Source organism: Metarhizium album (genome assembly GCF_000804445.1).
Source record: "Metarhizium album ARSEF 1941 chromosome Unknown scaffold_11, whole genome shotgun sequence".
NCBI classification, from domain to species: domain Eukaryota; kingdom Fungi; phylum Ascomycota; class Sordariomycetes; order Hypocreales; family Clavicipitaceae; genus Metarhizium; species Metarhizium album.
Genome location: NW_024467585.1, coordinates 160,201 through 180,224, shown reverse-complemented (window position 1 = coordinate 180,224; position 20,024 = coordinate 160,201). Strand labels below are relative to the sequence as shown.

Here is a 20,024-nt window from a genome sequence, read left to right as displayed (position 1 = left end):
ATCCCCGCGCAAGCTTGGCCACGTTGACCTTTCACGGGCCGCATGGCGAATGCTGTGACTCATAAGCCTCCTCAATCATGCTGCCTTTTTGTCTTTGCAACTGGGATGACAGCCATGTTTTATGGAGACCCTGTTCGCTTTGTTCGTCAACATGACGCCTGTCACGGTTTCCGTGTCTCGTGCGATGAAGGACTATTACCAAGGGCTACGTATTATGAAAACGGTCGTTTGGTTCCAACAGCACTCGACGGGATGAGATAGGCGAGACGGCAGGGGTGACGGGCCATCGCACCGTTGCATCGACGCGATGAGTGTGGTGCGTGTGCGTGTGCGTGTGGCAATTTTACATTTCCATGATATGACCACGACTTGTGGTGCATCCGTGACTGACAAATGGAATATTCTAGACGCACGACACGTGGGTGAAACTGATTTGCGCCATGCGCTTACTGCATTTGTTGCCGAGCTATCAAGTACTAAGTACTTACCTACCTACTTAGGTACTCCGTACCTTCAAGTAGGCTCTCAAGTAACTACCTACTTCCTAGGTATGTATTTTTGCCCGTTGTCAGGCAAATGATTTACGAATACCCGGTACGTAAGTTACCTGAATCATATCGCGTGATACCCATGGCTGGGTCCGGCCCTCTTGGATCTGTTGTCGCCTCTGCAGCGGCAATTGATTTCATCTAGTACCACAGGGTAACTCTACATCGAAGAACGAGATAGAAAAAACGGATATAGCACGATTTCAGTCTCAGTTGACACAATCATACTTCCATATCATATAAAGTCTAAGTGAGTCGCAGGCCTTCACGGGTCTTCTCAGTACCATCCGACCATTGTGCGCCATTTACCGAGTACGGATTCTGGCAGCATGACCAAACAGCAAGCGACAGCAGTTTTCCGAGAGAATATATAGGGTAGCCTTCCACTCTTCGAAGCATACATGAACGTCACGCCACATGTTGGGGTTTGATAGGAAAGGGCCGACAGATGTTCCGACGCAGCTTTATCATGACGGCCCCGGAAGCCCGGACCCACTGACTGGAAGACATTCATTGTCTGATGTTACCTCTGAACCATCTTGTTGTCAACGACTTGTGAAGTGTGCAATATCGCGACGGCATCTTCATCACGGTGGCTCATCATCAACTTCCAAATCACAGATTGTTACTGTCTTCAAGGAGTCGAAAACCGGAACCGACTGCGCCAACAACCCAGTCGTCGGGGAGTTGATTCCGGTACCCGACATTCCGAGCGTCTCGACACTCCAATCGACCGTGACGACGACAAAATGAGTCCCGAGCAAGGACAGGCTCCCCAGCAGGCCCCGGCGCAAGGACAGCCAGGCGCTGCTACCCAGCAGCCGCGACCGCCAATGTACCAGCCGGGCCAAATCAGGAGTCTGCCATTGTTGAGCGAGGAGGAGAAGAGCAAATACGAAATGGGTCTTACAGGGCTGTGGAACAAGGCCAACAATTCCCCTGCAAACAGTCCGGAACAGATCGCGGCGAGACAAAAGATTATTGAGTTCTCCAAAATGCTAGTGAATAAGATTCAGGTGCGAAGGACCCAAGCCCGGCAACAGCAGCAACAGCAGCAACAGCAGCAACAGCAGCAGCAGCAACAGGGACAACAAGGAGGACAGCTTGCGCGACCACAATCCGGACAGTCAAATACTATCGGGCAAGCTACCGGAACGCCGACGACTGCTCAAAAAAAAACCCAACAGACTCCTGCTACCAGCCAGGATTCCCAGGGACAGACTGCTCCCGCCAGTACGGCCCCAGCTCAAAGCCAGAATTCTCAGGCTGGTGAGGCGGGCGCGGCAGCGGCATCAACGGCATTGGCACGAATCAAAATTCCTGAGCAGATTTTGCAACATGTTAATAAACTTCCCTGGTGTGCGCCTCCTCCTTTCGCAAATAAACCTCCGGCCGAAGGTGCCAAGTGGATCGAGGATATCAAAGAGAAGTATGCACGAGCGATGTCGACTATGGACTCTAGCAAGGCCAAGGCTGCTAGTGTGGACAAAATGATCAAAGAAAGAGAGGATGCCAAGAGACCGCTTTCAAACGACGAGATGCGGCAATATCAAGCCAGAAAAGACACACAGCTGAAAAACTACCAGGACGCTCAAAAGTGGATGGAGACTGTCCGAAAACATCAGGAGACACTCCTAGCAAGTCAGCAACAAGCGGGCGCACAGGCGAGCCAAAATAGCACCGCCGCAGCATCATCGGGAAGTCAGCAAACCAACGCTCAGGCGGCTCCTAGTGCGGCACAAAACACTGCCCAAGCTGCTACACACAATGTCACGGCGTCCGTCAACGCAGCTGTCGAAGCTGCAAAGACCCAGAAAAGCCTGGCGGCTCCGAATCGTCCGTCTCCAGCAAACGGAGCTTCCACCCCAGCAGCGGCACCGGCACCGGCACCGGCGGCCCAGAGCCAACCGCGCCCTGTACCTCAACCAGCACAGCAACCTCAAGGACAAGCCCAGATCAAAACCGAGCAACCGCATCCCCCTCCTGTCAACACTGCCCAGGTGCAGGCTGCTGCACAGGGCCAAGCAACCGCAAGAGTACAGACCCCTCAGTCTGCCACACATGCTACCGCTGGAGGTCCAACTCGTGCCCTGAGTCATTCTGCCGCCATGAATCTTGCAAACCAAAGAGCAGCAAGTACACCAAGCAGCACTCCAGGTCAGGGTCAAGTCGCTACCTCTGGTGCGGGTGCCGGTGGAGTAGTGAATCAAGGTGCTGTGGTGCCTGGCGCTGTGCAACAACCACCGCCGCAGCCGCAACCGCAACCACAACCACAGCAACAACAACAAGGCCATCCTCACGCCCACCCTACGCAGACCCAGACAGGAACTCAAGCCAAGATGCCGATTCCCAAACAACTACCGGAGAAGGCAACTGCTCTTCCGCAAGGCGTTACGGTTGGCGGAGGCGTGTCGGCTGGGCGTCCAACCATGTCACAGGGAAGCGGGACTCTAGGAGGTGTAATGAACCAACCCCCGTTAGCGAGAATCCCAGCATACAGTCATGATGCTGAAGGAGATCACGTTTTGAGCAAGAAGAAGCTGGACGAGCTTGTTCGACAAGTTTGCGGGGGCTCTGGTGACTCTCAAGACGGTAATCTTCTGACGCCAGAAGTCGAAGAGGTAAGGGACAGACAAACACCTCGCACTTGTTTCCCCATTTTGAGCCACAGGTGTTTACAGTAAAGGGGGATCAGGGGCTAACTTTTTCTTCTCTTTCGTGCGCGTATAGAGCATCCTGACCATGGCCGACTCTTTCGTAGACACGGTGCTACACTCTGCGTGTCGTAATGCTAAGGAGCGGGGATCCAAAGTGCTTGAGATTCGCGACATCCAGTTAGTTCTAGAGCGGGCGTATAACATCCGAATTCCCGGATACTCATCTGATGAACTTCGCACGGTTCGGAAGGTGCAGCCTTCACCTGGCTGGATTGCAAAGATGAGTGCGGTACAAGCCGCCAAGGTGATGCCCGGAAAGGGTGACGCGTGAAGGATATCGATGGGGCAATGGGAAGGAGAGACATTTTCTCCCACTATATCAGCCGTTTATATGGATAAAGGAAGGGCAGTAGGAATCGGCGTTTGAAAGGCACATTTGTTCACGAGGGTTCGGGGTACGGAGTTCTTATTATGTTTTCAGTTGCACAATATACCGTCCAACCTTTTTCAACAGCTGCGATGTCAGCGCCGCAAGCCGAGGAGGATACTGTTCTGGAGGTAACATGGATCAATTCACCACGGACTATAGTGAGCATCACGTCATTCCCCAGCAGCCGAAATCAGCTTGCTGTATCTCGACATAGATGGAGGAGTGAGTGGTAGACGGCCCTATGGGAAAAAGTCGACACCATGAACATGCGACACCCTGCTGCGTAGTTACTCTGTAGTGGTCTGTGGCGTGCAAGTATAGGAGCTCGAGAGTCGAGACAAGGCCGAGATGGGCAGTGCAGAATTGATACCCGACACTGTGCTGAGTGGTCTTCTTAGGTAAGCAGAAGCAGGACTAGGCACGAGGTCGAAAACGTCACTTCAGTGCCGCCTGGCGGCTCCACAGGGCACCCGCTCGGTTGCGTGTGGTGTGGTCACTGTGGTGTGTGTGTGCGGATGGGCAAGCAGGCGCCGGACGGTACCGGACAGTCAGAACCTGTACCTGGTGTCGCGTGGGAACTCTGGCCTGGCCCCAAGTACCGTCGACCCGACCGTTCTTGCCCCAATCTCGCCTGGCTCCTGCCGCCTGCACTGCGAAGTCTCAGTCTCCAATCTCAAGCTCGAACCTTCTTGCACCTCGAGGCCCAAACCACCACCTCGCATCAAAGGCCGGACACCAGACATCACGCCTCCCTATATCGCCAAACCCATCGAATTGCTGTGCAATCACCTCCAACAACCGTACAGCTTGCAGCAGTGGTGTCTGCGTGACGCTCGTTTCTCTCCTCGTCCGTCCGTCCGTCCGTCCGTCCGTCCAGACTTTTCGTGCGCGCCGTCACAGGCAGCGAGGAAACCCAGACGTCGCAGCCGTGCACCCACGAGCGCCCGGTAGACCTGCAGCAACCCTTGCTGCTTTCAATCATCGCGTCTCATCGGTGCTCTCCTCCATCACAGCTAGTCTGCTCTTTGTCGGGCTCGAGGTACACCACTCAAGCACCGGCCGCAATGCCCGGCAAGACGCCCAAGAGCAACGGCAACGAGCCGATTGAAAACGGCATCAGGAGCAACGCCGACATTGACATGAAAGACGCTGGTAAGACCAAAGGAAAAAAGAGTGCCAAAGACGGCGACGAGGAGATGACTGTTGTAGTGCCCCCTTCAAAGGGTTCAAAACAAGCATCCAAGCAGCCGCACGATGCTGACGGTGACGTGTCGATGGGTGGCGAGGATGCAGCCGACAACGGCGAGGTCAAGGTTGATCCTGCTGTCCAAACAGTAGCAGGTAAGTCTGAACACACGTTGCCAAGAAAACATCACTGTCTTTCCGCCTCGCACTGGGCAAAGGGGGCGACTTCGCTGTCATGGCTGGCCAAGGCCTGGTACACGAATGATGTCGTGGATGAGAGGAGTTGCTGACAAAGGTTTCTCTCCGTTGCGCCACAGATATCAAAAGCAACTTTGCATTATTAGATCGCGCTGTTGCATTGTTCGATGCTAGGTTTTCTCTAAGAGCCCTTCGATCCATCTCTCTGATTCGCAAGCACCTGACCGCCGACATTATCGGCCAAGCCATTGTCGACACCTTCCCGGCTACCGTCACGTCCGGCAACATTGCGAAAAACCTGCTGGTTGCCATGGGCCGGGAGAGCATGTCTCTAGGTCGCCAGTCTAGTTCCGAAATGGATGTTGACTCTGTTGTCGATACCAAGGCCTCTAAGAATGGCAAGAAGGAGAACAAAGAAATCATCCCCGAGATTGACATCTTCCTCGGAATCCTGATCCAGGTCCATCTCTTTGACACCAAGAAGTATCAGCAGGGTGCAGACTTCTCCAAATACCTCTCGGACCGCATTCAGTCTCTTAACCGTCGCACCCTCGACTGCCTCTCTGCAAAAGTCTACTTTTACTTCTCTCTCTTCTGCGAGCACATCGCACCCCTACCACCATCCCCCGACTCGCCAATCGTCTCTATCCGCCCCGCCCTGCTCGCGGCTTTGCGGACCGCCGTGCTGCGAAAGGATATTGACACTCAGGCGTCAGTCATTGTGCTGCTCTTGCGAAACTATCTCTTGACTTCGCATATCAGCCAAGCGGATTTGCTCGTTTCTCATACTCAATTCCCTGAGAATGCCGTCAACAACCAGGTAGCCCGGTTCTTGTACTACCTTGGCCGCATCAGGGCGATCCAGCTGCGATACACGGAGGCGCATGAGCACCTGACTGCTGCCACTCGCAAGGCGCCGTCCAGTAACTGTGCCGTTGGCTTTTCACAGACGGCCACCAAGCTTCTGATGGTTGTCGAGTTGCTGATGGGCGATATTCCCGAGAGAGCCACCTTTCGACAGCCTGCTCTGGAGGACGCTCTGCACCCGTACTTCTTGCTCGTGCAAGCTGTACGTGTCGGCAACCTGGAGGACTTTGAGACTACGATTGCAGACCACGCTGATACGTTCCGGCGTGACGGAACCTACTCCCTTATCCTTCGTCTTCGACAGAATGTCATCAAGACGGGTATACGTATGATGTCGCTATCCTACTCTCGCATCTCGCTGCGGGATATCTGTATCCGCCTCCACCTCGGCAGCGAGGAATCTGCCGAATATATTGTAGCCAAGGCTATCAGAGATGGCGTCATTGAAGCTACTCTAGATCGCGAGCGTGGATTTATGAAGAGCAAAGAGGTCGGGGATGTCTACGCCACACGAGAGCCTGGAGAGGCATTCCATGACCGAATTCGGGCTTGTCTCACCCTGCATGACGAGAGCGTCAAGGTATGCCATGGCCCCACGTGATTGCAGAATTCCCGACTTAGGAGCAAGCTAACCAGTTGTTCGCCCCAAGGCCATGCGTTTCCCGATGAATCAACACCGCCTGGAGCTTAAGAATGCCCAGGAGGCACGAGAACGTGAGCGCGAAATGGTCAAGGAGATACAGGAAGGCGATCTAGACGAGGACGATCTGGGCGGAGACTTTGACGGCATGTAACTTTTCTTCTTCTTTTTTTGCTTCTCCCTCGTGTCATTACTACAGCTACACCCATCCACTATTACATTTTTTGTGGTACACATGCGACAGATTGAGGGTTCTTCCTTTCGTGGGCATTGTGACCCGTTTTCGCATCAACGTTGCCCCGTGAAACAGATGGGATCCGGCATACATATAGGTCCGGGGGTTGGTACCTGATTCGTATTTTATTGATCACTCGCTGCAAAGGGGGAGGTTGTTTATGGGGAAGCGTAACGGGCTTTGAACCTTTGTACGAGGTGTTCCAGATATGAACGGGTGAGGAAGGCTGACAGAGCTGGACGGTTTTGGTAGGATGGACTCGGAAACACTAAGCCGTTGGCTTTAATATACGAGGCCGGCCACGCTCTGCCTTTGTGTATCAGATATTGCGAAGTGGTGATGGTGCAGCGAAGAGCAGAATTTGAAGTGATTTTCCCTTGTCAATCTACCGTTACGCCGAGGCGGATGCTGCAATTTGGCTTCGGGTGCTATGAATCTTTACTGAGTAAATAAGGCAGGGCAGAGACGATTGACAAGGGCATCAAAGTATCACAGCACCAAGGCCAACTCTCCAAATCGCACGGCCTAGGTAGGAATTGACCTTCAGAGGCCGTACAAGCCACGTCACCTCACGAGCCGTTGCCGAGCTCGGGGCACATCGTCGTCAGCGGACGTGGTGTTTCGGCCGAAGCAGAAGAGGCGAATCGTGCTGCGATGGGAATCTACTGCGGGACGTCATATCATGGCACGCGATGGCCCTATGTGTTCTGGTTACATACCATTTGCCTTCCACGAAGGAGCCTGTCCATCCGGGGCGATGTTTGCGATGGACGGACATTCGTTTTGCTGGTTGTCCATGTCACTTTACCCCCACGTTCGTGTCGCGAGCACGATGAGGATGCAAAGAACACGTCTGGTGCCAATGCCAACAACCTTGGATGGTGGTGGTACCGAGATACATACGTGGCACACGTGACAAACGCGTGCTGGTGTGATGCAGAAGGGAAGGAGCGAACTGCGAATACTATGTCATCAGACGTGTTACGGATGGAGCTTGAGAAGAACCAAACTAGCAAGAGCTCTCGGTCACTCTGTCTCCTCTTATAAATGCCTTGCCCCTCGCCGCCACGACCCTTTAGCCTTTTTGTCCACAAACAATCGTGCCATCCCATCTGGGCTCGTTGACTGTATCTTCTCATCTCCATGTACTTTCACTCGTCCGCACGCCCAACTCGCACGCTCATCGTGGCCCGGCGCAACACGAGTTGATGCTGCGCCGCCAGCTCGACGGACCTTCTCCACACCTGGAGCTGGAGCTGGAGCTGGACCTGGCGCCCTCGGGGCATCCATGTCCGCTTCTTGCGCGTTGTCGCAGCCGCAGCCGCAGCCGCGACTGCAATCGCCATCGCAACCGCAATCGCAACCGCAACCGCAACCGCATGCTTCGACCGTCGCATCCCCGCCGCCGCCCCCTTCAATCGCAGGAACGCGCGACGTGCGACACGCTGCGCCGCTCCCCCCGCATCACGACCTCGAGCGATGCCCCAGAAACGCAGGCGACTAGAAAAGCCCGCCCAACCAGCACCGGCTGAGCAGTCGTCGATGCGTCGCACAACACGTCAGACGCCAGTCCTACCCCCGCTGCCCCCGACCTCCGCCGCCGCGGCCAAGGTGGCTCATCAGGCTCCTCCTGCTGTGGCGGGCCCAACGCCGGCGGCGACGGCGACTGGAGCGGCAAATGGACGGCCACGGCTCCAGCCAACAGCCTCAGGCCCCATCACCATCACGACCACGACAACGACCACCGTGTCAAACTCGTCTGCCACTTCCCAGACGCCTGTCCCAATACCCACGCCCCTAGGTTCAGGTCAGCAACCGAATAGAGGCCGTCAACGACCGCAGTCCATCGTCCGACCGCCTCCAATCCCGCCTGCTTCTCCTCCGCCCGTCAAGACCCCGGTGCCTGTTCCCATCGTTACTGCCGTCTCTCCGCCCTCCATTGCTCCATCTCCGCTGCCCTCTGTTAAACCCAATCCTCCATCAGGACGGAGCATGTCGGGCGTAGCCATCAAAGATCATGTCCGCCCTTCAAGTTTAGTCGCACCGGAAATAACATATCATGTGCCTCAACCAACGCTGCCGGGACGGGTCCAGTCATCTTTGTTGAGACCTCACGGTCCTTCCGCGCTCCCACCTCGCCTCGACAGACGACCAGCGCCTCTCGTCGTCACACCCGTCCTCCCGCCCAAGCCTCCCACCTTGACTGTGAACGACCGCGGGCCTCCTCGAGCAGACCGCAACATCGATAAGGTCGTGTTGGGGGATCTTTGCTTCCGTACCTGGTATCCCAGCTACTACGGAAAGGAGGTATTGGGTGACACGTCTGGCAATTCCAGAAACGGCGGCGGAAGCAAGGACGGCAACAACGACGCGATTGGCAAAGCCTCAAAGAGGGACAAGGACAACCAAGCAATGCTAGAGAGGCTGTACGTCTGCCCTAGCTGTTTCAAATACGCCAAAGAGCTGGTAGCATGGCGCGGACACGTGCGGATTTGCGAGCGCAAAGCAGTCGTGCCAGGCAAAAAGGTCTACATGCACCCTCGCGGCCGAAGAAAAGTTCTAGTCGCCTTTGACGGCAGGGGACCTGGCCCAAAGCGACGCCGTGGTGACGGCGGCATACGATACACGGAAGAGATAGTACAAGACGAAGGAGAATGGAGCATTTGGGAAGTTGACGGCGAGAAACACGGGGTGAGTTTTTCTACGGGACATGGACCTGCCTCTCCCCCCTTTTTCCGTCTTCGAGAGACTGACAATGAGATTTCGATAGCTCTTTTGCCAGAATCTGTCCCTGTTTGCAAAGTTGTTCCTGGACAACAAGTCGGTGTTCTTCGACGTCGCAGGCTTCAACTACTTTCTGCTCGTCTACACGCCGCCGGCCAGCCCGGTGGTCTCCGGAACCGAACCCGTGCACACTCGCCCGCCGCAAGTGTGTGGTTTCTTTTCAAAGGAAAAAATGTCTTGGGACAACAACAACTTGGCCTGCATCCTGGTTTTTCCGCCGTGGCAACGAAAGGGACTCGGGGCGTTGTTGATGGGTGCATCGTACGAAATATCGAGACGAGAGGGTATACTCGGCAGTCCGGAAAAGCCCATCTCCGACTTGGGCAAAAAGGGCTACAAGAGGTTTTGGTCGGGCGAGATTGCGCGGTGGTTGCTGGGCCTGGAGAAGACGGCGTCATCGCAGCCGCAGCCGCCTCAGGTTGCGGGCGCGCCAGTGGTGATGACCCCGGAGTTGATTGTCGACGTCAATGACTGCAGTCGAGACACGTGGATAGCTGTCGAGGACTGTCTGGGGGTTCTACGGGACATGGGCGTGGTTGAGGATGCGGGAATGGGATACGGCAAGCCCGAGAAGAGGACGGAGGGCGCCGAGGATGACGAATCCGGAGAGGTGTCAGACGGCGGTGATGGCGGCGCCCAGAAGCAGCAGGATGCGGTCCCGAGGCCGGCGGAGGAGAAAAGGTCTGTTCCGCCCAAGATCGTGCCTCGAGTGCGGGTAGACAAGGAGGCCGTGAGGCGGTATGTGGCAACCCATCGTATCAGCCTGGAGCGGACGTGCGATCCGGACGGATTCGCACAGGGGTATGCCGTCAAGGTGGATGGCAGCGGGAATGACGGCGAGAGGACGGGACTTGAGGCGGCATAGGGTTCGGTTTGGTCTGGGGATCAAAGCGCCGGGGCGTGGCGTGATGTATTGTAGCGTTGGGCAAGGTGTTTTGGGGCTCTTTATTTTCTTTGTACTTTTTTTTCTTTTTTATTCAGTGATACCCTAGAAGCAGATGTTTTGGCACGGAAGCGCACAGTGCCAAATGAATGACTAGCTGATGCATATGCAATGTCAAGGTCGCTATTTTGTGTGTTTCCATTTCGATGGGAGCGGTCGATGCTGGGCCGGACAAAGGCAAAGGTGACCATGGGAGCAAGCCCAGGTTCGAATGGCCCATCCGCATGGCATCGTCTGCATTCCACAGCATTCTACATCGTGCTCGTTACGTTACTATCCAGGCCGGAACGGCAGAGGCAGAAACTCTCGAGCACACCCTCTTCGTCCGCCATGACAACTGTCGTGCCTCTGAATTCCATCCCCGCAAGCCTCAATACCTTGGCACAATTGCAACGGCACACTGCCAGTCGCTATTCAGGACGCCTTTTCGTGCCTAGCGACCGAGGTCACGTTGGTTTATCCAATTCGCACATGGGACCCGTTGCGGCTTGACGTATCGGGTTAGATGCTGGACCATGGGTGGATTTCAGAAAACGGGAGCGAGTGGAAAAAAGTGAGGGAAAAAAAAAAAAAAGAGGGCCAGACAGAGGATGGGAAAACCCTGGACAATTGACGCGCCCGGGAAATTCTCGTCGGTCAGCCTGGAAGCGCGGCCAAAGACTGACGCTTCGACTCGGCTTGAACGCTGATCCGTCATCGGTCAACGAATGTAACTACCATTCATTTCTGGTGCAGACAGGAACATTGAAGCTTGAACAGTCTGGTGAAACCGTGAGCTGGTGCGGAAATGGACTGCACAAGGACACGACTGCGTCAAGTCAATAACAAATCATGCAGTGTCGCAAAACAGGGGACACTGAGACGAGTTGACCTGGGCCTGCCTTGGGTACGCCGTGCTCTGCAAACAGAAGTGCATGGATCACATACAAAGACACACAGGGGGCGGAGTGCTCCGTGCCGACCGAGCATCAGTTCGTGGGACAGACCAACTCGCCGTCGTGGACTCTTCGTCTCCTTCCCTTGTGGTGCCAGTGTCCTGTCCGTGCCCACATCGAGGCCTTCTTTCGTGCAATGCATGCCTCGCGACAACCATGACCAGACATGACCGTGACGAGAGTCATGGTCGATCACCTGCGTCATTTTGCAGCACTGAGCTTCGGCTTGCGGCTCTGGCCGGCTGCAGCCAGGGCTTCTAGCATCGCTCGTCCTTTTGCCAGGGCCCCTGTAGCTCCCCTCCCGAATGAATGCCTGGCGCGCACCGCCAATGAACCAGTCGTCGTGGTACCGGTACGGAGTGCTCCCGCCAATCTGGGAACGGAAAAAACCTTTGCGTTCCCTTTTCTTCTTTGACGCGCCAGGAGTGCGGCAGAAGTAAGCACCGCGGCTTGAGCGGCGCATTTATTTCACGGTCCCACAGCCAACCAGTAACATATTCCACCACCTCACCTCAGCTGAGATCGACTGCGCCATTGAGCCGGGCCGCGGCGTCGACCAGGAAGAAGAAGCCTGTTCTGCTCCTCCGAGTTTCCCTTGGTAATCCGTACGGGCGCAGTACCAAGTACCGAGCAAGCACAACGACGGCTCTTGAATGTTGCAGTGCGTCGATCGCCATAAACATGCTCTGCAAGGTCGCCCTCATCGTCCGGGTGTTCGCCGTCCGTGGGAATATGCCATCACCGGCTTCACGAGGTGAAGATGCGTGCGTGAGGCGGAGATTCTGCTGCCTGTCGCTCTTGAGCAACAACAACCAAGTCGAACGCGTTGACAATGTCACATTGCGATTGGGGGTCCATTAGTAGCGGACGACTTCCTCAGTCGATCGACGATGCTTGCTTGAGCGGGCCGCCTCTCGGATGCTTTTTTTTTTCGCGGCATGCCAACGTTCGCAGCCTGGCTCGGCTCGCCCAGTGATATGATTGCTTGTATCTGGCTGAGCCGGTCCGACAAATCCAGGTTTGGCTTGCTTGGTCCATGTCGCTTCTCGGTGTCGTATGTCCGGTTACTGCCACCGGAAGTATGGCACTCTTTATACCTTTTCTTCCCGCCCCATGAATCATGTGCACCTGGTGTCTCACCCGCCGTGGAAGCGTGTTGATTCCACTGCTCATCTTCCTCATCCTCCCATCCGCGCGGCCTTGCGCTGCTTCACAGGCATAAACACCATCCGTGGCGGGCCCTTGTCGTCGAGCGTCGACATCCAATATCCGCCGCCGACCTGATTTTCACATAGCCGAGCTCATTTTCTACCCATGCTTCGAACCCACACATGTGGACACTCACGATCCACCCACGTGTCAGGAGCAAGTCGCTGGGAGTCTTGTTGTGAGTTTCGAGGCTTGCTGTTGCTGCTAGTGCCGTTGCACCCATGGCAATCCGTCAACGGTAGGCCGTAGCTGCCAAGTGGGTCTTGAACCCTGTCGCAGCTTGCACGGTTGTGGACCCTATTTGAAGCCTCATTGCCCCTTCTCATCCGAATCCCGGACTTGTGATCAAAGCTTATCAGTTTGATATCGCGCGCTGGCTTTTCCTTCATGCCTCAGACAACTACCGCTTCGATATCCACCACGAAAAGTTATCCACTCCCCCTTTCCGAGGCCACGCGTTTGCGCAAGACTGTGTCGAATCGACAAAAATTCGTATAGTCGTGTGTCGTTTGTGCAAAATAAAAAAAATCATTTTCCGGCCCGACATGTTGCGCTGGCGCCAGCAAACGTATCGGCATCCGTTTGTAGTGTTTGGAGTTTGGCGTTCCCGGCAAAAGTCTTTTCCTGCCCCCAAGCATAAACCAAGTGCGCATGATTCATGCCCTCCCCCCCCCTTCCAAGTGCGTAAACAGAAATAAACACCTCAGGCCATGATCTTGGTTTCGCTCGTTTCGCTTGCTCACCCGTACTTGGTAACCCCCCGTCATCATTTCTTCTGGCGTACCCACCCGGCTTCCCCCGAGAGGCTACCAACCGCCGTGTGAAAGCCTCCATTCTCCATCAAGATTCGCACCCATTGACCGTCGCTGCTTGCTGTGAGAAGCTCGCTGCCTCATATTCCAGTATCGCCGAACTCATGCTCCTTGTTGCCCCGGCTGACTCTCGAACCCCCTTTGGGCCCATTACCCCTGGTGGAACCCTTTTCTCTTCGCTTTCCCAGCTCCTACCTTTCCATCTCTTCTTTTTCCTCTTCCCTCAGCTTTGCTCCCACTTGTTCCTACTCACCTTTTCTTCCCACCGCCCCAAGTCCATCTACCTCTCCTCAAACAAACACTCCCCTCACAACCATCACCGCAATGGCCTCCCGTATCTTTGCTTCCCGTCTGGCTACCCAGATGGCCACCAAGGCTGCTCGCCCTGCCATCCGAGCGCCCGTTGCTGCTGCTTCCAAGCGCACCATCACTGGTAAGCATATTTTGAGAAAAGAAAAACCTTCCTGGCTGGAGCAGCTCTCCGGCCATGAGTGACGTGAATCTAATTGGTGAACACAATCTGCTAACAATGTCGACAAGGCTCTTCCAGCCCTCTCCAGACCCTCAAGCGCCAGCAGGCCACGACTCTCCTGCAGGCCACCTCCCGAAATGCTTTCCAGGTCCAGCGCCGTGCTTACTCTTCTGAGATCGCCCAGGCCATGGTAGAGGTCTCCAAGAATTTGGGCATGGGCTCTGCTGCAATTGGTCTGACTGGTGCCGGTATTGGTATTGGTCTCGTCTTCGCTGCTCTCCTGAACGGTGTTGCCCGCAATCCTGCCCTCCGTGGCCAGCTTTTCTCTTACGCCATTCTGGGTTTCGCTTTCGTCGAGGCCATTGGTCTTTTCGATCTGATGATTGCCCTCATGGCCAAATTCGTACGTGGACACCAAAACATTGCTGAATAGCCACATCAAGCTAACCCCAACTCAGACTTGAACGTATTCTCACTCAATTGAGAAAGCTTCTATCGGATGATGGAGCTGTATTGTCAGGTCAGGAGGTGAATTTTTTGCACAACTTCGTGCAACATTTATGGGCGCTCGGTAATGTGAGCGTGAGCTGCCAACCGATACTGAGAGGAGAAACGGGAAGGGGGGACTGCATTATAAAGGACATAGAATTGGGAGTGGCGTCGAAGCAAACGGGTGCCGTCTTTGTCATAGAGCTGGGATAATCATCCGGCATATTCCTCCCAGTAAGCGACTTGTAAAATAAAAAGCCTCATTTACCTCGATTCTTCGACAAATGAAGAGTTTTCTCTCGTTTGTTGAACATAACAATTAACATTCATTGACAATCCACCTGCCGGCAATGACAACGTGTGGCATTGAGCTCTGTGCCGATGTTAATGTGAACGTCCGAAACTCAAAGCTCTGACATTAAGTACCGCCCGGTCCCGGTCCGTCGAGATCTGGGGAAGTTTGTGTTCACTCCTCATGCTGTGGTCCTGGACCGCATACGTGGCATTGGCCTGCCCTCAGTCTAGGGGCTTTGCCGAGGGTCAATCGGTGCAGGGCAGCAAATCCGAGCATCTCAATGCGTCCACTTCGTCAAAATTGCTCCAGCCTGATCAGATGTGGGCAGAACCCTCCAGGTGTACTATGTGGCAAAGTGGTGCAATTGAGTCCTACCCACACGGTGCCAACTTTCGTACCCGCTCCTCTTGGATTGAACCGACGACCAGTTAGCGATCGCACGAGCGATAGCAGAGGAGCTCGAGTGGACCTTGAGGCAGTAGAATGGTTCATAGCGCGTTGCCGGGGTAATAGTCAGGCATCAAATAATATATGAAACCGAAACCCGGTTCTAGATGATGCACCTTGACGCTCCTAGGCTCATGCGAAAGCAGTGTCACAATGGTGTTACGATAGTCGCGAATTTGTGGCTCAGTTTTACGTATCCCAACGTGGTTGACACATTCTGGATGCTCTTTGAGATATGAAAACTAGCTCGGTATGCTGATGATGGCTGACGTGTTGCTCTGGTCCTCTTATCCCCGATGGTCGAGACACGAACTCTGGCTGCTTGCTTTGACTGCTGTGAATGCGGTAGTACCATATCCTGGATCAAGCTGAATCCAATTGGTGCCTGCCGACTCCCCCACCGACGAGGTTATGGACACGCCGGCGAGAAAGAAACGTAACATGGCCGAGTCGTCGTTTCGTATTCCAGTGGTAAATCGTGGGAGTTTGGATGTTAGTCCAGGGACGAACGGAAGGCAAGCGTTGCGATGAATCAACGCTCTGCCACAGCACACATGGATGCCTTCTTGGCCAACCCAACTGGCCCAAACTCCGGCGGCGTTACGACTTTTATAACGGCTGATAGATATCAAGCATGGCGGCCCAACTCGGCATCGTCTATCCGAAACCTCGGGTACGATGACGACTGACACCAAGAACCGACTGAAATCCTGGGACATAAAGCCGAACTGGAGGCAAACTTCTGTCGAATTGCCTTGAGGATATTGAAACGGGTAGCCTGTCGGATTGGCTTCTCTCCCTGGACCAATCAGTTACTCACAACGCTTCAATCAACAACGCAGTGTTAAACTTACAATTTCACGGGCTCTATCTGGCAGAGAAGCCACCGAAACTCATCGTGGGGAAACCCACGTACCTCTCAAGTGGCTTTGGCTTTGCGCAACCAATGTTTGATGCATGATCCCTAGCACTCGAGAGGTCAATTGAGCTGTGAGGAAGAAGACGGTGACGGAATTGCATTTCTGAGCTGGAGCTGGAAATCAGGATGTTGCCTGATAGAGACGCGTCCCCTCACTTTCCCCTCACGGGTACATCACATGACCTGCATGTACCCCAAAGCTGTCAGGCACAAGGGCACGAACGCGGCAGTGGCTGGTGTATGGCGCGATTGCATATCTGGACTCTGCGGTATGGACGGAGCACCAAGGGGACGGTTAGGCTTTGTTGTTGAATTGGTGACATTTTGATCTGGAGGGCTGAACGCAGAAAAGGCGTGGGAGCACTCTGCCGAGTTGGAGGGAGATAGATGGACGATGAAAGAAAAGGGGGAAGGAGCAGGAGCAGAAGCAGAAGCAGAAGCAGGCGGAGTAGAAGAAGGAGAAGGACAAGCAGAAAGTCTCCGAGTCCAATCGACATGGCATGCTATCCTCGAGGAGGCGTGCATCGTGCATGGCTGATCGTATGATTGCCTACGGAGAACGGCGACTCGCATGCAACCGCCGACGCTTTTGCATCACCTTGACCCGCGGCCTTCTCCCCGTTCATGTTCCTCTCTGCTTCAGCCAGTGCCTGATCGGGCAGCCTGACTTCTCTTTTGCTCCTCTCGGCCAGTCCTCACAATTCCGACCTCAATTCGGCCCCGTTCAATCAAGTTGGGAAGCATCGTAATTCCACTTTCCGCTTTCCGACGGCTCCTCTACTTCGGATGGAGGGTCTGATGCAACGTCTGTCCGTCTGCTGGTTCCTACGAGAGGTGCTCCGGCCGCATTTTCGTGACATCTACCGATGATGATCCTCAACGTGCAATTTTGCGCCTATACGGACATGCACCGCGGGCGACAACGGCGACGACCATCACAGTCTTACTGCTTCCAACGGCTGCATCATGCATCTTCATCTCTAGCAGCGTCATTTTTGTCCCTCACCTGGTGCTACACATGGGGGAGGGAGACTTCAGCTCGTGGAGTCTCGCGCTACGAGGTGTGGGAGAGCATCATCACAAGCATCCCATTCCACCACACCAGCCATTCTGATCGAGACATAGTATAAAAAGTTGCTGCAACTTATCTTTGTTCGAAAAGCCATCAGACTCCGTAAAGTGCCCACTACTTCTTAAACGTAGCACTCCGTTCTCCCCTGACAGGCGGCATTTTCCTCGCGCCCTTTATCTCATCCTCACCAGTCTTGGAATACGGATCAAACACTTTCTTCTGCTCCTTCCGTCCGCTCTGAGAACCTTGTCCACGATTGGCGTGCATGACTGATGTGGCCTTGGCATAATCAAATGGCACAGCACTGTACTTCTTCTTTTGCTCCTCCTTGCCCTGCCGCCGTTCCTGCTTCTTGGCCTTTCTCGCGACTTTGGCTTCCCGTTTCTTGGCGATTTCGACATTTCCTTGTTTTCGTCTCTGGCGACGCTCTAGCTGGCGTTGTTTCTTGCTCTTTTCGGATGAATCATCTACCATGGATATGACGCCGCTGGCGTCCGCAACGGACATGTCTTCTTCCTCATTTGCCGGTGGCTCTGGCTGTGGCTGTGGCTCAGACTCAGATTCAGATTTGGATTCAAATTCTGATTCGCCAGAGGATGACGTCTCGTCGTCTTCATCCGGCTCCGACTCAAGTTTCCGCTTTCTTCCCGTCTTCAGAGTAAACTCCTCGTCAGGTTCTTCCACCCCAGCCTTAACGTTGGGCGTTTCCGACGCTGAAGGAATGTTCTCCACAACTTGACTGACAGCCTCTTCCTCTTGCACTCCGTCAGTGGTGGTGGAATCGCGGACAAATCGTTGCCAAGGAAAAGGTATATTGTCATCCATGGGTGTTGACGACCCCCTCGACTCTTCCCACCGCGAGCTTATAGGCATGCTGCCGAATAGCTTGGACTGAACCAATGTCACTACCGAGACATCGGGCCCCTCCAGAGTTGGCAACTCCACGCGCTGACGAGCAAGTTTTGGCATCTTGCTCGTTACTCTTGACTCTGGCATGAGATTCGTAAAGAATTGCATTAAGCTTGGTCCACCCTTGGTCTTGGCCTCTTGAAGCCGGTCCCAGATATCATTCAGGCGCGCTCTGGCTAGAGGGGCTGTCAGAGGCAATAGACTGTGCAGAGCCTTGACATCGGGAGGATTGACGCGTGCAATTTCAGTGACGTTGGTTGTTCCCAGCACAAAGTTGGGGCTTTCGTCTTCTTGTCGTGCCGTTTCGTCTCTCCACTTCCACAAGGCTTTGAATATAGAAAACTGCTCCCCATTCAAGGCAAGGTGAGAGTGCTTCAACACGTAGTTGTACCACCCTCTGGGTCCCTCACCGGTCGTCTCGTTGTAGTCGGGGTTTTCGTGCCGTGATAGCGCCAGTTCTCTTGATCTCTCCAAGACCTGGTTGATGTAGTCCTTCTCCGGATCGCTTCTGTCCGAAGCTTCGATTAGTTCATTACGAACGTTGTCAAATATATAAAGAAGATAGTGCGTGTCTGAACGAGCGTAATACAGCATCTCTTCCGGAATAGGCCTGTCAGACGGTCAGTTGCATGATTTTCATGATTTTTCTGGGTTCATGTTATGCTACCGTATTCTCCAGTCAGCCAGCTGGTACTGCTTGTCGGCATCAAAATCGACAAATTTCGATAGTAAAAAGGCCAAACTTCTGCCTGGATAGCCAAGAAGATCACAGGCAAAATAGGTATCAAAAAGACCATTTACGTAGAGGCCCAGGTCCCGTTGTAGCCAAACCATGTCCATGTACGCACCATGAAATACCTGTGAGAACTTTTTTTTTTTTTTTTTTTTTCCATTAACCAGAAAAAGAGAGTCAGAAACCCCACCTTCACAATACTGGGATCGGCAAAGACGTCGTTGAGAATTTCAAGCCTGTGTCGCCATGGCCGCAGCGTATCTACAATCCAATCCTTATCCCGGGTGCTAACTTGCATTAGGCATACAAGTCCTGTGTATGTGCGGAAATCGTGATGCTCCAGGTCGACGGCAATCTCCTTGGCCTTCTTGAGTTCCTCCAACATTTCGAGAACTCCCTCATAGGTATCTACCCAGGTAGCTTTTGTTGAGTCTACCGGTTGTGAGGGTACGGGAGGGTGCTTTTGGAATATCCAGTCTGGGTACTTCATATTCGAGATTTCTGTTTCGTAAGGGTGTTTGTACCTGCGATGGTATGTCAGCCATGAATGAGTTTAGACAATAATTGATGTAGACGCACTGTTTTATGCCGTCTTCGCCTGGAGAATTGACGAGGCTCTGCTCTAATGAAACAGTAGCATGAGGCTTGTTGGCGAGAATCGGTTTCCAGGGGCCAGTAGGAAAGTTGTCGGGTTGCTTCTCGAACGTGGTCTGGGGCTTGGTGACATTTGCATTTCGGATAACTTTGCCCGTTGGCTTTGTTCTTTTCGCTTTGGGACCCTGTAGTAAATGAAATTAGCCGGGTGGTCACATGCGAGTTATATGTACGTGTACAGATGTATTGGTCCCTGCATGTGCAGCGCGCCACTTACAGTATCCGCGCTCGGGGGTTCTTTTCGCTTCACCAGGCCAGTGTATTCGTCCATGGCGGTATCGGCCTTTTCGAGAACGGAATCCACCACATCCACGATAGCCTGCCATCTCATATCGATGTCTTCTGCATCTTCGAGCCTCGGGCCTTTGACACCGCACGCCTTGGCGGCAGATTGAAGTAGGCGTGTGGAGAGATGCAGCATGCGTGCGGATCTGTCGTCAAGTTGTTCCGCGACATCGGGGTTTACGGTTCGCTGGAATCCCAGATCCTCCGCGGCTATGCGATTGACGGACTTGACCGTGGATACGAGGGCCTTTTGGATGCTCTCCTGTTGAGCCTTGAAGTCCGGAGGCGCCTCCATGGCGGCGGTTC

The 20,024-nt window shown here is 54.1% G+C and overlaps 5 protein-coding genes across 5 annotated transcripts; 4 read left to right on the top strand and 1 right to left on the bottom strand.

Annotated features, from left to right (window-relative positions):
• Positions 1 to 1,297: 1,297 nt before the first annotated feature.
• On the top strand, positions 1,298 to 3,536 carry MAM_04787 (Histone-fold protein; the record flags this gene model as incomplete). The annotated part of the gene is made up of 2 exons (XM_040823585.1): positions 1,298 to 3,169; positions 3,279 to 3,536. 2 exons carry the CDS (start codon positions 1,298 to 1,300, stop codon positions 3,534 to 3,536), a joined length of 2,130 nt encoding a protein of 709 aa, XP_040678256.1.
• A 1,163-nt stretch (positions 3,537 to 4,699) lies between these two features.
• Positions 4,700 to 6,679, top strand: MAM_04786 (PCI/PINT associated module; the record flags this gene model as incomplete). Its single annotated transcript, XM_040823584.1, has 3 exons — positions 4,700 to 4,976; positions 5,165 to 6,465; positions 6,536 to 6,679. 3 exons carry the CDS (start codon positions 4,700 to 4,702, stop codon positions 6,677 to 6,679), a joined length of 1,722 nt encoding a protein of 573 aa, XP_040678255.1.
• Positions 6,680 to 8,239: 1,560 nt separating this feature from the next.
• MAM_04785 (Acyl-CoA N-acyltransferase) lies at positions 8,240 to 10,409 on the top strand (the record flags this gene model as incomplete). Its single annotated transcript, XM_040823583.1, has 2 exons — positions 8,240 to 9,451; positions 9,531 to 10,409. 2 exons carry the CDS (start codon positions 8,240 to 8,242, stop codon positions 10,407 to 10,409), a joined length of 2,091 nt encoding a protein of 696 aa, XP_040678254.1.
• Positions 10,410 to 13,767: 3,358 nt separating this feature from the next.
• On the top strand, positions 13,768 to 14,348 carry MAM_04784 (ATP synthase protein 9 (Lipid-binding protein); the record flags this gene model as incomplete). Its single annotated transcript, XM_040823582.1, has 2 exons — positions 13,768 to 13,876; positions 13,984 to 14,348. 2 exons carry the CDS (start codon positions 13,768 to 13,770, stop codon positions 14,346 to 14,348), a joined length of 474 nt encoding a protein of 157 aa, XP_040678253.1.
• A 2,903-nt stretch (positions 14,349 to 17,251) lies between these two features.
• MAM_04783 (exosome complex exonuclease Rrp) lies at positions 17,252 to 20,013 on the bottom strand (the record flags this gene model as incomplete). Its single annotated transcript, XM_040823581.1, has 5 exons — positions 17,252 to 18,656; positions 18,714 to 18,904; positions 18,970 to 19,303; positions 19,359 to 19,558; positions 19,651 to 20,013. The coding sequence occupies 5 exons, from the start codon at positions 20,011 to 20,013 to the stop codon at positions 17,252 to 17,254; spliced, it is 2,493 nt and encodes an 830-aa protein (XP_040678252.1).
• Positions 20,014 to 20,024: the final 11 nt, after the last annotated feature.